Genomic DNA, 18,165 nt, shown 5'->3' with positions numbered 1-18,165 from the left:
TGCTGCACACTTTCAGCCTGTCTCGGTGGCACAAGCGGTTAATGCATACCGTTCATACATGGGGAGTTGACGTTCCAGCACATTAGAAGGTGACAACATTCTTAAAATCTAATGATGTTTACTTAGTTGATAATTGTTAGTTATTAAGAACACCAGGACTGTCACTTTCCCCAAAACCGGGACAGGGGTTTTAAAAAAAAAAGCTCTCAGGACAGGGGGACCGAGTTCCCAGTCCCGGCAAAACCGTGACGTCTGGTAACCCTAGTGTGAGCAGCACTTTCATGGAGTGCTGTGTTGCAATACACAACAATCTATGCAAATAGTACAGGGTATACCCGACGTGCCGGGACTGTCTGGGTTTTTCCCCCTTGGTATCAGCGTCCTGAGAGATTTTTACGTTTTAAAACCCTGTCCTGGTTTTTGTTGGGAACCGATTAACACATTCTGAAATCAGGCTGGATATTGTTCTCGCACCTTTCGTCCTGCTCCATGCCCACACCCTCCCTTTGCTCCATGGCCTCTCTTCCAATGAGAGCTCGTGCCTGCAATACAACCCTGTACATCCCACAGAGAGGGTCACAGACATAGAAGTAGGGCTGCGGTTTCAATGGAGCCCTACTTGTATTTTAGTCCTTCTTTTGTGTTTATGTCCACTGAAAAAGTAGTCCTACTTCTATGTCAGAGGCCCGTCCTGTTTTTTTATTTTGAAAATCCAGTCACCCTAAAATAGTAGTAAATCAAAGCACCACCAAGATGCCCCTTGTCTGATTACAGGAAATCAAAGTTATGGGTAGAGCTTTGACTAGTGGTCTACAGCACCTGTGGCTCTCCAGATGTTTAGCACTGCGACTCCCATGACCCCTCACCATTGACTATGCAGCTATGGTTGACGTGAGTTGTAGTTCAAAACATCTGAAGAGCCAAAGGTTCCAGACCGCTGGCTTGGACCCTGCCGTGTCCCTAGGAATCCTTAGCGCTTTCCTCAGCTGGACGGTGCCATGTCCTACTGCTTGGCAGAGGGATACAGCCCATGGCCCACTGATCACACCATGCGGCTCCAGAAGTCATAGGCAAAGGAAAAGTGGGAAGGAAGGGGCTTGTACGCACATGCGTTTGGCGATCCATTGGGCGTAGGGGTGTAGGCGGCCGCGCGCCACGACTTGGTGCGGAAGTTCTTCTTGCACTTGCCGCAGTCCTGGCCGGTGGTGTTGTGTTCACACTCGCATTGGAGGCTGCCGTCGCGGAAGGTGCACGCGTTGGCATGGAGGTTGCACTTGCATCTGTAGAAAGACATGAGGGAAAGAGAGGGAAAAAATGGATGTTACCAATGATGGGGTACACACTGGACCATTGCACCCAATCCTCCCAGGCATGAGACATAGCTCACGATAGCCCCATGCTATAGAGGAGGCACTAGTATAACACATGAAAACAGCCTCCAAGACCTCCTGTAACAGGAGCGTACTGGCATATGGGCAAACACTAAGAGGCCAGTCCTTCTGAAATGGCTCATCAGCCTCTTGTGGCTGGAATCCCAAGCTACACCTCCCTGATGAAAACCAATGAGGCTTTTTCCCTTTCTGCAGTTGCACAGTCGGCTCAAAATCAGTGGTTTGAAAAGGTGCCCAGAGCAAAGAAAATCTGCACAGAAGAAATGCCAGTGGTTATGATTAATCCAAGAGATGTCGAACCAATCCCTCTTCAGCGTGGCAGTAAATGTTTCTGAAAAGCCTATTAGGTCTAGGCCAGAGCCTGGAGAAGAGCCAGTCACACATTAGACCCAGGTCAGAACTGTGAATGACTCGGCCCCAGACCTACAACCATTTGCACTGCCACACCTGGCTTGTGCCAGCCCTGCTAGGCGTACTTATTTATTTATTTGTCATTTGTATAATGCACATAACCCGTAGGCATCTAGGCGTTTTACATCGGTTAATATTATGATGTTTATTGGGCGTGGACCTAGGCTCGAGAAGCAACAGAGCGCTTTCCAGAGGTATACACCAATACAGATGCATAACGGAGCGCTTTACAGAGGTATACAACATTACAGATGCATAACGGGGCGCTTTACAGAGGCATACACCAATACAGATACATAACGGAGCACTCAACAGAGGCATACACCAATACAGATACATAACGGAGCACTCAGCAGAGGTATACACCAATACAGATACATAACGGAGCACTCAACAGAGGTATACACCAATACAGATGCATAACGGAGCGCTTCACAGAGGTGTGCAACAGTACAGATGCATAACGGAGCACTCAACAGAGGTATACACCAATACAGATACATAACGGAGCGCTTTACAGAGGTATACACCAATACAGATGCATAACGGAGCACTCAACAGAGGCATACACCAATACAGATACATAACGGAGCACTCAACAGAGGTATACACCAATACAGATACATAACGGAGCACTCAACAGAGGCATACACCAATACAGATGCATAACGGAGCGCTTCACAGAGGTGTGCAACAGTACAGATGCATAACGGAGCACTCAACAGAGGTATACACCAATACAGATACATAACGGAGCACTCAATAGAGGCATACACCAATACAGATACATAACGGAGCACTCAACAGAGGTATACACCAATACAGATGCATAACAGAGCGCTTTCCAGAGGTATACACCAATACAGATGCATAACGGAGCACTCAACAGAGGTATACACCAATACAGATACATAATGGAGCGCTACAGAGGCATACACCAATACAGATACATAACGGAGCACTCAATAGAGGCATACACCAATACAGATGCATAACGGAGCACTCAACAGAGGTATACACCAATACAGATGCATAACGGAGTGCTTTACAGAGGCATACACCAATACAGATACATAACGGAGCACTCAACAGAGGCATACACCAATACAGATGCATAACGGAGCGCTTCACAGAGGTGTGCAACAGTACAGATGCATAACGGAGCACTCAATAGAGGCATACACCAATACAGATACATAACGGAGCACTCAATAGAGGCATACACCAATACAGATGCATAACGGAGCACTCAACAGAGGTATACACCAATACAGATGCATAACGGAGTGCTTTACAGAGGCATACACCAATACAGATACATAACGGAGCACTCAACAGAGGCATACACCAATACAGATGCATAACGGAGCGCTTCACAGAGGTGTGCAACAGTACAGATGCATAACGGAGCACTCAATAGAGGCATACACCAATACAGATGCATAACGGAGCACTCAACAGAGGTATACACCAATACAGATACATAACGGAGCGCTACAGAGGCATACACCAATACAGATACATAACAGAGCACTCAATAGAGGCATACACCAATACAGATGCATAACGGAGCACTCAACAGAGGTATACACCAATACAGATGCATAAAAGGTGCGCTTTCCAGAGGTATACACCAATACAGATGCATAACGGAGCACTCAATAGAGGCATACACCAATACAGATGCATAACGGAGCGCTTTACAGAGGTGTGCAACAGTACATATGCATAACGGAGCACTCAACAGAGGTATACACCAATACAGATGCATAAAAGGTGCGCTTTCCAGAGGCATACACCATTACAGATACATAACGGAGCACTCAACAGAGGTATACACCAATACAGATGCATAACGGAGCACTCAACAGAGGTATACACCAATACAGATGCATAACGGAGCGCTTTACAGAGGTATACACCAATACAGATGCATAACGGAGCACTCAACAGAGGTATACACCAATACAGATGCATAACGGAGCGCTTTCCAGAGGTATACACCAATACAGATACATAACGGAGCACTCAACAGAGGTATACACCAATACAAATACGTAACGGAGCACTCAACAGAGGTATACACCAATACAGATACATAACGGAGCACTCAACAGAGGTATACACCAATACAGATGCATAACGGAGCGCTTTCCAGAGGCATACACCAATACAGATACATAACGGAGCACTCAACAGAGGTATACACCAATACAGATACACAACAGAGCACTCAATAGAGACATACACCAATACAGATGCATAACGGAGCGCTTCACAGAGGTGTACAACAGTACAGATGCATAACGGAGCACTCAACAGAGGTATACACCAATACAGATGCATAACGGAGCGCTTTCCAGAGGTATACACCAATAAAGATACATAACGGAACACTCAACAGAGGTATACACCAATACAAATACATAACGGAGCACTCAACAGAGGTATACACCAATACAGATACATAACGGAGCACTCAACAGAGGTATACACCAATACAGATGCATAACGGAGCGCTTTACAGAGGCATACACCAATACAGATACATAACGGAGCACTCAACAGAGGTATACACCAATACAGATACATAACTGAGCACTCTACAGAGGTATACACCGATACAGATGCATAACTGAGCACTCTACAGAGGTATACACCGATACAGATGCATAACGGAGCGCTTTCCAGTGGCATACACCAATACAGATGCATAACGGAGCGCTTTACAGAGGTGTATACCCATACAAATACATAACGGAGCGCTTTACAGAGGTAACAACAGAGCAGCTATACAGTCAAGTCTGTCATGGAGCTGCCTTCAGTCCGAACAGCCCTCAGAGGTGCCAGTCATGCGTTCAGCTCTGTGCCCATCCTGGGCCGGAACACTACTGCGGCAGCCTTCTCCCTACTCACCAATGAACTGACCCCACGGCATCTCGAGAAGTGGCGCTGGAGGCAGGCATCGTGGGTGCCCCTTGGAGGCAGTGCAGAGGTGACCATGGGGGAAGTAGGGGTGTTCCCCACCCCGGGAAGGCATTTGGTATCCTTGCTCTGTCCACTATTCATATATCTACAGGGGTTCCTGACTTTAACCCCCCCACCCCCATCCTGGCCTTTACTATTTTACCCATGTGCGCGTCGACAGCTGCCCACCCATGGCCGCCAATGCCATTTCAGGATGGTACCCTCAATGTGTGCATTGGGTGGCCCATAGTGCCTGGCTGGTAGATGCTGGGCGCTAGAAGGTGCTGACATCTCTCAATGAGCCTGATTACCCAATGGGTCGATGCGCAGGGATCCTGCGCACATAGGTCCTGCCAATAGGGGAACTGTACCATAGAGCGCGAGTTTGGCGATAAAGGCTGCATAGGGTTTTCAAAGTAGGAAGCATAGCGTCGCTACCAACCCAATAGCACTGGGTGCGTAGTGCTGGGCACCTCAGCTACCTCTAAGGCAGAGGTCTTCAACTGAGAAAGATGTCCAGAGGGGGCCCAGGTGCTTTAAAAAGGGATCTTTTAAAGTGTCTAGAGCACCCCTGCACATCCTTTGGGCCTCCTAAGGGCAGCCACTAGGTGGTGGGCACATAAACAATATTTTTACTCAAGGGGAGGCTCGTTATTATACCACTGCTCCAGGCTAAAGCAGAGGGCAGGCGGTGATATTGTTCCTTAAAAAAACGAGAGCGCAACCCTGAATGCCCCCCACCCCCCGCACCTCTGTCACAACCCCATGTGTGTGGCAGTGAGCTAAAGCCCCAGGACACGTGGCAGTGGGGACAAACCCCTAAGAGACATGTAGGGGATCCAAAACCCTGTGTGATGGGAAGGAAATTAGGGTTTATTGTGTGAGAGCAGACTCACGGTTCCAATTGAAATGAGTTTAGCTCACGCCTTATTAATAAATGTGTGCGTGGAGCTAAAACCCCACAGAACCATTGATTGGATGTGAGTGTGTGGGCGGAGCTAAATCCCAGATAAACCATTTAGTCATTGCTGGGTCATTTTAATCACTGCATTTTAGTCATTGTTGGGACTGCTGCACTCAGGTGCCTCCCCTGTTCACTGCATTTTAGTCATTGCTGGGTCACTTTAGTCACTGCATTTTAATCATTGCTGGGTCACTTTAGTCACTGCATTTTAGCCAGTACTGGGATTACTGCACTTAGGTGCCCCTCCTGTTCATTGCATTTTAGCCAGTACTGGGACTGCCGTACCTTGGCGCTACTGCTACCTGTCCCTTAACATGCGCTCTACTAAGACTTACCGTACACTCATACTCTGTTCCCTACCGTGGACCATTCTCATCACCATCACAACAATGGCCCACACTAACGCCATACCTTGTAACCCTCAAGAGAGAAATATGCGACTCAGAGCGAGATTACCACGGTTATACGACCTAAAAAACAAAAGAACTAGACCACCTGGGTCCAGCCTAACTCCAACTGCCTCTGACTCCAACCCTCCTGCCCTAGCTGCAGCAAGACGCCCAACAACACATACTAACTTCCTCCACAACCAGAAGAGACCCAATCTCCCTAGTCCCAGACCCACTCAAAAAATAATCACAACTCCTACCCTATCAGGAGCCCTCATCAATGCAAGGTCCCTCATAGCCCACAATACGGAAATTGCCGATATACTAGCCATGGACAATTTAGAGCTACTAGCCATTACTGAGACCTGGTTCCATGATGTTGCGGGCCCTGCACTTATGATTGCCATACCAGAAGGAGAGTCGATCGACCCAACTCTAGGGGCGGTGGCCTGGCCATTATTGCCAAAACGAAACTAGCTGTAAGGCGCACCCCACACCCAGCCATCACATCCTGTGAACTTCTTTCTGCTAAAATACCTATCTCTAATAACAGTACATTAACTGTCCTTCTGGTGTATAGACCACCAGGCCCATTAGGTAACTTTGAGGAAGACCTATCTAGCCTCCTCTCGAATATCATCAAAGATTCCACTCAGCTCCTGTTACTAGGTGACTTTAACCTGGGATTTAATGACGACACAGACAAACAGGCCCACTCCATCCAATCAATCCTAATCGATCATGGCCTTACCCAACAAGTTTTAGCCCCTACACACACAAAAGGACGGACACTAGATTGGATAGCTAACCGAAACTGCGCCATGACCATATCCAACATTTTACCACAAACGTGGACTGACCACCACCTTATTTGTTTCTCATCTACCATAGAGCCTCCCAAACTAGACAAGCTTACTTCAGCTCCGCCTATGCCTACTAGAAGCAAAAAAGAAATCACAGCTGATAAACTACTTCCTCTCCTCCTACCTGCCCTCTCCGCTAGCGCCATCAATTCTGACCCTAACATGCTAGTTGAGACATTCAACAACACTATGACAAAGGCCCTGGATACTATTGCCCCTATTAAACTGCGCAAAAGCAAACGAGAATCTCATCTTAACACCTGGTTCACCCCCTACCTCAAGGAATTAAGGATCCAAAAACGCAAACTCCAAGCTATCTGGAGGCATACACCCTCAGTTGAGAATAAAACCTCACTTGACAATTTGGCCAAAAAATATAAGAAGGAAATAATCCAAACCAAAAAGAATACATTCAATGAGAGAATTAGCAAAGCTAACTCTAACTCCAAAGAACTCTTCTCCATCCTCCGAGAAATGGAAAACCCAATCACACCCACAGATAATGCCCCCAAGGACAAACAATGGTGCACTAGCATCCAAAATGCTCTAGCTAATAAAATCACAACTCTTCAAACATAAATTGCTAAGAAGAAAGCATCCCTAAATGACACTGGAACACATACCTCCCACATGGCAGATATACCTAGAATAGTCACTCAAAACAACTGCAAACCATTCAGTTTCTCTAACATATCTATACTGGAAACCGAAAAGGTGATATTATCCTTGAAACCATCCAACTGCCAAGGTGACAGCTGCCCAGCACAAGTCATTAAGGATGCAGCCAGAGACCTAGCGCCTTTCATCTCTAAATTAATAAATTCCTCCTTCAGATCTAGCACTGTACCCACTAGCCTTAAAGAATCCTGGGTGCTGCCTCTCCTGAAAAAACAGACCCTTGACCCAGCCATCCCAACTAATTATAGGCCCATTACTACGGTCCCATTTCTCCTTAAAATCATTGACAGAGTAGCTTACCTCCAGATCCAAAACTACCTGGAGACAAACCAACTACTAGGATCACGCCAATCTGGCTTCAGACCACTACATGGTACTGAAACGGCCCTAATCGACCTTAATACACAAATCGACGAGTTGAAGGATAAAGGTAAAACAGCTATGCTCCTCCTCCTTGACTTATCGGCGGCCTTCGACCTAGTGGACCACGCAGTGTTATGCAACCATCTAGCATCTGCCGCCCATTTCTCAAGTGAAGCTATAGCCTGGGTACAATCCTTCCTAGCTAACCGTACGATAAGAGTGTTCTCCCCATTAGCCTCAGCGGACCCAATACATATCACCTGTGGCGTCCCACAAGGTTCATGTGTCTCCCCCACAATGTACAATATATTTACTAAGCCACTCTTTGACAAACTTGACAGATTGGGGGTAACTTACACCAACTACGCGGACGATACGCAGATCCTCATACCACTATCTGGCAACTTTGTTGAAGGCACAGCTCTAGTAAATAAGATTGACCTCATCATTCAGGCATGGATGGCCTCACATGGCCTCTGCCTGAATGACGATAAAACAGAGATACTGATACTGGGTACCGACTCCAACCTTAAAAAACTCAGCCCTAACTACAGCGCCTTCAATATAGACGGTAATATAATCAAAGTGGCAACGGAGGTAAAAACACTAGGCTTCTACCTAGATTCCACTTTATCTTTCAAAAAACAAGTTAACGCTTTGGCTTCCTCCACAGCCTACACTTGCAAATGAATCAGGGCCTGCAGACCTTACCTGTCCACAACCAATTGTATCACACTAGCCAATGCCCTAGTAATGTCCAAACTGGATTACTGTAATGCCCTTTATGTGGGCGCCAATAAAACTGTCACTAACAAATTGCAAATATTGACATACCCCGCAGAGCACATATATCTAATATTAGGAAAGACAACCACTGGCTAAAAATCAATGACAGAGTTCTCCTTAAAACACTATCTCTCACACATAAAGGACTGAACAACACTGCGCCCCCCTACATCTCGGCTAGACTGACTAGAAAATCCTCTACTCACCATACCAGAGCCTCTATCCACTCCCTACTTGAAACCCCCAGATTTAGACTAACTAAAGCAGGCGGAGCTAGCTTCCCTGTTAGAGCGGCCTGCGCTTGGAATTCACTCCCCATGGCATTGAGAGCTAATCTACCCTACTCTAGTTTCAGGAGTAAGGTGAAAAGTTGGCTCTGGAGTAACGACAACTAACCCACTGAACCTGGCCCTATCATTGCGCATAACTACCTTTGACTCTTCCGATACCAGACCTATGAGAGGGATTCACATTCCTGTATTTCTTGTATATTTGTATATTGGTTTTGTATATATGTTAATAACTCATATAATGCATATTCTGTATGTATCCTTTTGTATGTACGCAACCTTAAGCCTAAGTATTCTTGTAACTGCTGCGCTCGGCTACCCCTGGGTTTTGGAGCGCATTATCAAATAACAAACTAAACTAAACTAAACTAAACCATTGATTGGATGTAAGTATGTGGATGGAGCTGAAACCCCACAGAACCATTGATTGGATGTGAGCGTGTGGGTGGAGCTAAATCCTAGCTGACACAACTGATTGGATGTCAGTGTGTGGGTGGAGCTGACCCCCCACTGAACCATTGATTGGATGTGAGTGTTTGGGTGGAGCTAAATCGCAGCTGAACCACTGATTGGATGTAAGTGTGTGGGTGGAGCTAAATCCCAGCTGTACCACTGATTGGTTGTAAGTGTGTGGCGGGGCTACATCCCAGCTGAACCATTGATTGGATGTGTGTGGGTGGAGCTGTACCCCCACTGAACCATTGATTGGATGTGATTGAGTGGGTGGAGCTAAATCACAGCTGAACCATTGATTGGATGTAATTGAGTGGGTGGAGCAAAATCCCCACTGAACCATTGATTGGATGTAAGTGTGTGGGTGGAGCTGAGCCATCACAGAACAATTGATTGGATGTAAGTGTGTGGGTGGAGCAAAATCCCCACAGAACCATTGATTGGATGTAAGTGTGTGGGTGGAGCTGAACCATTGATAGGATGTGTGTGGGTGGAGCTTAGCCCCCACAGAACCATTGATTGGATGTAGGTGTGTGGGTGGAGCTGAACCATTGATTGGATGTAAGTGTTTGGGCGGAGCTAAATCCCAGCTGAACTATTGATTTCTCTAAGTGTGTGGGTGGATCTAAATCCCCACTAATCCCTTGATTAGATGTGATTGGATGTGTGTGGGTGGAGCTAAATCCCAGCTGAACCATTGATTGGATGTGAGTGTGTGGGTGGGGCAAAATCCCAGCTGAACCATTCATAGGATGTCAGTGTCTGGGTGGATCCAAATCCCCACTGATCCCTTGATTGGATGTCAGTGTGTGTGTGGGTGGAGCGACATCCCAGCTGAACCATTAATTGGATGTCAGTGTGTGGGCGGGGCTGAATCCCTGATGAACCATTAATTGGATGTAAGCGTGTGGGCGGAGCTAATCCCTGATGAACCATTAATTGGATGTCAGTGTGTGGGTGGGTCTAAATTCCTGATGAACCAATAATTGGATGTAAGTGTGTGGGCGGAGCTAAATTCCTGGTGAACCATTAATTGGATGTAAGTGTGTGGGCGGGGCTTTTTGTGATGGGGCCTAATGTTTCCTATTCAAATTTAAAGCAAAATAAACAGTAATTCTTTGACAAAGGACTGTAGTCAGATGAACAAATAAACCAGTTGGGCTCCAGCTCTAAATGGGTGCAGAGCCGCTCTTTCATGGAAACCGGCAGGGCCGGCCTTAAGACAGGGCCGCCCGGGCTACCGCCCAGGGCGCCATTAACCCCTGCCACGCCAGCTCAGGGGAGTCTTTGTAGGTCTCCCCCGAGCTGGCAGGGCGGGAGAATGCGCGGCAGGTGCCCCATTGAAATTAAATGCGCTCGGTTTTCCCGAGTGGGGAGCATTTAATAACAATAGGGCACCTATTGAAAAATGTGCCCCCAACCCCATGACAAGGGGCTCACGTGTTGGCCGGTGCCAAATGTGTGTCTTGCTGTCTGGGGCGCTGCCGCCGCTAAGGCCAGTCCTGGAAACCAGATAACATTATGTTTCCGTTTCTGGGTAAAACCCTAATAAAAGGCTCCACGTGGCTGTGATGTGTATATTAGGGGCACAACTGAGACAAAGCGTTTGGGGGGGCTACTTTCAGACTCTGTGTGAGGGCAGGGCAAATCTACTTGTGGGGGTGAGAGTCATTCTCCGCCAAATAATGTTTTTTGAAATGTCAAGTTAGCAGCACTGACACAGCCAGCAACCATGACAGCATCAGTGAAGGACACAATGCACGTTCCTACCGGTGCTGGGAAATGCTGTGCTTGTGGTGTGGTGTGTCGGCTGTCCGTGGATTGTGCAGCTGCCTTGTACCATCATCCCATTAAAGATGCAACGTCACTATAGTTCGGAGTGTCGCTGACGTCTCATAATAGACCCACGCGGCCGACCCAAAAGCACCTGCTAAAGAGGCCTAGATTTAAACTACAGAAAGCAGGGGGTAATAGCTTCCCAGTACTAGCCCCCAAACTCTGAAATACCCCTCCCCTTGCTCTCAGAGCTGAACCCTCCTTTTGGACTTTCAGAAAAGGCGAACACCTGGCTCTCCGCTCAGGAGCAATAACTGTCGTTCTACGACTTGCTATGCTTTAGTTCACTAACGTAACGTGAACTTCTCTTTACCTGAGTTATGTTAGTTGTTATGTAATGACTAGAAATGACCTTGTTTATTCTGTGTATTGTAACGAAACGTAATGTCTAGAAATGTATTGTCAACAAAATGTGATGTAAATCAAGTAATGCACCCAGATGCCTTTGGGTTAGGTGCGTTATACAAATGAATGAATAAATAAATAAATAAATAAATCAGAACAGAGGCCCCGGGCAACTGACTGCAGACTGTATGCCCTGACCGGGAGTGGACTGGGAACACAAAAGAGGCCCTGGAAATAATGTTCAAGGTGCCGCCATATTAGGCATTTTCACCAAGCCCAACCCTTTTCCTATGAGAAAATGTGGAAATAAAATAGGTTACCACACAAAAGAGGCCCAGGGTGCAGAGGCCTAGCGGGAAATCTCCAGAGTTCCCTGTAGGCCAGTCCACCCCAGCCCAGGGTGCAGAGGCCTAGCGGGAAATCTCCAGAGTTCCCTGTAGGCCAGTCCACCCCAGCCCAGGGTGCAGAGGCCTAACGGGAAATCTCCAGAGTTCCCTGTAGGCCAGTCCACCCCAGCCCAGGGTGCAGAGGCCTAGCGGGAAATCTCCAGAGTTCCCTGTAGGCCAGTCCAGCCCTGGCCATGGCATAGCGTAACGTGACATTGCATAACTTAGCCTAACTTCACATAATATAGCACAGTGAGGCACAATGAATGCTTTGGGTGGGAATCATCAAATACATGTGACCCACTCCAGCACCCAGAATGCACTGCACGCCCTCCCTTGACATGCACGTGCTGCCATTCTGAATACTTAACTAAGACCTGACTTCTTGTCCTCAACAGGGCCTTGTATGGTTTGATCTGCCTCGCTCCTAAAGCTTGTGCCCTCTGTTTAAAAAGCAAGTACCCGTGACACACTGTGATTGCCCTGCAAGCAGGCACAGATGTTGGGGTAATGGCAGCTGTGCGGGGGCTTTCAGCTGGAACTGTCACAACACGGTTCCAACTGCTTTCAATATGTATGAAAAAGCACTGCAGCTATCAATGAAATTGGTGACAGGGGTTCTTGCCCGGCCTTTAATAAAAGCAAACACATCCCCAGGTCCCTTCATCGTGTGCGTCTTGCCCTGCTGAGGGCAGCTTTGTTGGTTGGGCTGGTGGGAGAGGCTAAAGCCCCATGACCCCACTGGTCGTTGTGCACCTGGTGTGCATAGCCTCACGGGGAATAGATCTTTCCTGCTGCGTTTTTCACTTGCCATGACAGGCACTTTTCACGCATGGAGCAAAACTGTCTGCTTTCCCGCTACTTTTCATACCCACAATGCATTGCTCAGTCGTTCCAAACTAGAGGTGAACTTCCAGGGATGGCCACTCGGTGGCGCAGTGACAAGTTTGCTTGTTAGCCGAAATGGCCCGGGCGGAACAATCAGACGATGAGGTCTTGTTAAGCCGAGGCGATATTTGCCCGCCTCACTCGGCGCTGTTCTAGTCTGGCCATGCCCAGACCTGCTTACAGAGGCAGGCACGTCTGTGGCACAATAACCGCGTGAGCTGTTTCTATTTCAAAATCCCATTAATCAGAAAAATGCAAAACAAGAGAAAAATACAGAATAAGCGGGTTGTGACGCGTAGCACCAAGCTGCTCGGAAGGAAGCGAGAATTTAACATTTATTTTAGAAAACCTTGACCAGGGGGTGTCTGCTGCCCAAGACCTCTGCGGTGGACGCTTCTTCCAAGTTTGCCTGGGACCAGGGCCAGCCCTAGGAATTGTGGGGCCGAGTGCGGCAAATTAATTACGGGGCCCCTTAATTTGCATATATCACATCACAGGAAGTGACATCACTCCAACCTGAACTCGGAAGGGTGAGACTTGAGGGGCTTGGATCCCGTGGCCAGCAGTTTAAACCTAGACCTCTTCAGTAGGCGCATTAACCCAATCGCTACCATTGCCACATGCGTATTGGTTTATGGCACACTGAGTATAAAGGTACGTTCTTGTCGTGTGCCGGCCCCTTTCCCCAACACACACACATGGACACTTTACGTTTTCCTAAATTTCAAATGTGAGAGGAAAAACTACAGGTCCCTGAATCCAAATTGAAAAAAAACAGGAACTTCGTGGCCTTCTCACACCTGGCCCTGAGAAACTGCCGAGCTCCGATAGTTTACTTCTAACATGCGCAGATCTCATATTATAGCAGCATTACAATAAGTGAGTCCTTGGAGACTCACGTCTTAAAGCAAAAGAAGCATCTTGTTGCTTTGTTTTCCACATCCAGAATGGAAAGCTAGAAGGCCCACAGTGCAAAGTATCACAAGTCTGAAAGCAGAAAGTGCACTTGTGCCACAAGCTTCCAGCCGGCGGCTGTGCAAGATGTCAAGAGCATTTGCCTATTCATATTAACCATGTCTTTTACATGCAAAACATCATGGCAACCCTTTAAAAGGGGGGCTTTATTTAAAGCATAAACTCCTTCCTGCTAAGGTAATGAGCCCGTCCGGTGTCAAGTATAGGGTGTGCTGGATAAGAGAAGGGGGCAGCCCAGCCCGGGACGCTGCCTGTGGCCTTGCATAAGAATGGCGATCAGCCACAGGCTGCCCAGCCCAGGATTCAGCCTGTGGCCTGGTGATCAGCCACAGGCCGCCCAGCCCGGGACGCTGCCTGTGGCCTTGCATAAGATTGGTGATCAGCCACAGGCCGCCCAGCCCAGGACGCTGCCTGTGGCCTGCATAAGATTGGCGATCAGCCACAGGCTGCCCAGCCCGGGACGCTGCCTGTGGCCTTGCATTAGATTGGCGATCAGCCACAGGCCGCCCTGCCCGGGACGCTGCCTGTGGCCTTGCATAAGATTGGCGATCAGCCACAGGCCACCCAGCCCAGGACGCTGCCTGTGGCCTTGCATTAGATTGGCGATCAGTCACAGGCCGCCCAGCCCGGGACGCTGCCTGTGGCCTGCATAAGAATGGCAATCAAGCACAGGCCGCCCAGCCCGGGACGCTGCCTGGGGCCTTGCATAAGAATGGCGATCAGCCACAGGCCGCCCAGCCCGGGACGCTGCCTGGGGCCTTGCATAAGAATGGCGATCAAGCACAGGCCGCCCAGCCCGGGACGCTTCCTGGGGCCTTGCATAAGAATGGCGATCAGCCACAAGCTGCCCAGCCCGGGACGCTTCCTGGGGCCTTGCATAAGAATGGCGATCAGCCACAGGCCGCCCAGCCCGGGACGCTTCCTGGGGCCTTGCATAAGAATGGCGATCAGCCTGAGCGTTCAAACTGCAGGCACTGGGGTTGGGACCCTTCTGTGTCTGCCCTCTTGTGATGTGCGTTTACATTGTGAAAGAAGCCAGGCCTGGTGAGAGGGGTCATGTGGGCGCATGAGGGCTGGATCCACCACTGACTGCAGCGCTGGAGATTCTCAGAGGGTGTGGGTCAGCCTCTGCACCGGGCCCTATGAGCGCGAGGCCAAGTGCAGCTGCACTTGGCCTCTGCACCGGGCCCTATGAGCGCGAGCCAAGTGCAGCTTCACTTGGCCTCTGCACCGGGCCCTATGAGCGCAAGCCAAGTGCAGCTGCACTTGGCCTCTGCACCGGGCCCTATGAGCGCGAGCCAAGTGCAACTTCACTTGGCCTCTGCAGCTGCACTTGCTGCACTTGGCCTCTGCACCGGGCCCTATGAGCGCGAGCCAAGTGCAGCTGCACTTGCTGCACTTGGCCTCTGCACCGGGCCCTATGAGGGCGAGCAAGTGCAGCTGCACTTGCTGCACTTGGCCTCTGCACCGGGCCCTATGAGCATGAGCCAAGTGCAGCTGCACTTGCTGCACTTGGCCTCTGCACCGGGCCCTATGAGCGCGAGCCAAGTGCAGCTGCACTTGGCCTCTGCACTGGGCCCTATGAGCGCGAGCCAAGTGCAGCTGCACTTGCTGCACTTGCCTAGCGCCGGCCCTGCCTGGGACACTCAGTGATTTCACTGGCAGGTCGAGCTTGTGTGTTCCGCTACCCCCTCACCTTTCAACATGCAGCCAGTGCAAGGATTTCTTTACTGCCCTGGGTGAAGTGACATTTTGCCCACCCTACTGAGTGATGAGCGGGGGCATGTGCTGCGTGTACTGTTCATCTGAGGCCACCTGCTGGTAGCACCCAAGGTGGCAGGCTGTTTGACCACACTCTAGAATTGACACTTCACCCCCCCTCGCCTTCCACTACCGACTCTTACCCCAACCATCAGACCCTTCAAGTCATTTCCCAACTCCAGTCTCGTGGCGCAGATTTTCAGTATTTTTGTTGGTCAACTAATACTTATTTTTTTTTATTTTCCTAAGATGAACCTTTCTCTAGGCTTTGATATTTGGACGCATGACCTACAGGTTACACGCAGATCTCCGCAGTAAGTGTCGAATCAACCGAGTTATCTCAATAGTAACGCTCCTGGTTTTAGGGCATTTATTTTATCAACATTTTCATTGGTATTTATCCATCTGTATTTTTTTTAGTAATTGTAGCTGCATGCATTCATATTTATATATTTGTTGCAAGCGGTGCTTTTCTGCATTTATTCAAATTAAAAATGTAGCGCTTGGATGCCTGTAATTGGAAGCTCATAGAGCTAGGTTGTTGAACCCGAAGCCAAGATGCATTGTCATCTTACAGCAAAGCGTTGCCGCGAATGAAGACACCATCAAGATCTGCGCAGCCCTTTAAAGAATGCCAACACGCAACAGGCCAGCGTGTTAGCGTCTGCATCGCTAAACTCTGCGCAGCCATTGGCTTGCAAGGCGTGTCTGATGTGCTCGAAGATCGTCTCCAGACACATCCTTTTCTGCTTCTCCCTGTTTTGTACAAACAAATACTGGAAAAACCAGAGTGATTTTCGTCTGTATTTATGTGTACAAATCAGTAAAAATTGAAAACTCAGAGATCTATTCATAAGCAATTAACTGGTCACGTTTATTCCCAAAACGGGCAGCCCCCTTAGTGTGTAACTCTGTTTTGTTTTCGATACAAATGGCATTGCTTGAGTAAGAAACAGGTCTTCTCAATACCTTTCTTGATTGTTTTAAAAGGTCCTATTACACAGTATTGCTGTTGCTGTATGAAAGGTTGTCCTGTCCCTTAAGTCTTGTCATGTCAATGTAGCGCCCTGATGCCCTCGGGCTTTGGCGCTTTATAAATAAATAAAAAATAAAATAAAAAAGGTACAAATAGAATAGAACCGCTGGCAGAGTACGCTTCTCGACACAATGTGTCTCACATATAACAACAGAATCCCCTTTGAGTTCCAATAATTAAGTAGTGATGATTACAGGCCACTGTTATGGCCCTTTAGAAAAGTGCTCAGAACATGGCTTTTTACCTAGAGCCCTCTGAACACTGTATGCTGCCTGGTCTCCCCCACCCTCCTTTCAAGTGAAATGTAACTGGTTGCAACAGCACCTTGATGCTTGAGGGTTTTTTGTGCTTAACAAATGCAAAAATAAATAAATAAATGCATCGTTCAACCCTTTTGGCTCTTGTCTGTCTTCATTTTACCCATACCCAGTCTCTCATAACAATGGACACAGTCCCTAGCCCCCACGTGCTCAAGGCGACCAGCCCTTCTTTCAGAGAGAGCAGCACACCACCCACCCAGAAGAGGATGGAAGATTTCTTTTTCTTTGCTAAGGGGCGTCATACCAGCTCCACCTACCACCATCCTGGCTCTTTGGGGGCAGTATGAGATGTTGTAAACATACAGGAACACAAAAGGCTACAGTAGGGTTTAGAAACCATAGTTATTCTTAGTAAAATGTTATGTTATCTTTTAATTGTATAGCGCCTCCTGCCATCGTTTATGGCGTCAAAGCGCTTTAAACAATGTTCACAAAATAGTGCAATCTGAGCAGTGAGATTCTTAAGCAATGATAGCAGAAGACCCCCAGCCCAATAGCCTGCACCTATCCCTATCTGAGGTGCTACCTCGGTGCCAAAGGTCAGGAAAGAATGCAAGCTGATCACCCCCTGCCTGAAGAAAAGTTGATTACTCTGAGTAACTGTTAGTCACTCTGGTACTACTCTGTATTTAATACGCTTTGCGTGTAATCCTAACTTCTTGTACTTGCACTACCGAGCTAGTGTTCCTTTTTCATTAGAAATGTGATGCTTGAACACGTACATTTCAAAGTTATGCAACTGGGCGCATAAACCATGTCCCAAAAGCCGCTGTCCCGCTCTTGTTACATGTTACTGGTGTTCTTTCTAATTGCTTCCGTAAAGCAAAATATTGTTTAAATAACTTACTACAAAACATTAACTCTAAATGTTTAATTCACAAAACACTGACGTGGGGCTGAGGCACTGCCCTGACCGAAAGGCGTAACCCATATATTTGAAATAACCCGCTCTGGTCTGAAAGGTTTCCTTTCACTTCTTGATATTGACCAAATTGAAAGCATTGTACCAATTCAGTTATTTCAGAAAATAAAGTCAGCCCTTCAACTTAACCCACTGATTAAG

General features: G+C 48.0%; 1 protein-coding gene across 6 annotated transcripts in view; it reads right to left on the bottom strand.

The window, feature by feature from the left end:
- NTNG2 (netrin G2) overlaps nt 1-18,165 on the bottom strand; it is a 517,246-nt gene that overhangs the window by 161,233 nt on the left and 337,848 nt on the right. For all 6 annotated transcript variants that reach the window (XM_069609300.1, XM_069609301.1, XM_069609302.1 and 3 more), the window contains exon 4: nt 1,108-1,280. In XM_069609300.1, coding sequence (XP_069465401.1) covers nt 1,108-1,280 — 173 coding nt within the window. The remainder of the gene's footprint in view (nt 1-1,107; nt 1,281-18,165) is intronic.

The sequence above is a fragment of the Ambystoma mexicanum genome, chromosome 8 (genome assembly GCF_040938575.1).
Source record: "Ambystoma mexicanum isolate Mex_15411 chromosome 8, UKY_AmexF1_1, whole genome shotgun sequence".
NCBI classification, from domain to species: Eukaryota; Metazoa; Chordata; class Amphibia; order Caudata; family Ambystomatidae; genus Ambystoma; species Ambystoma mexicanum.
Note: the sequence above shows the minus strand (reverse complement) of the source record. Positions and strands in the feature narration are given on the sequence as shown.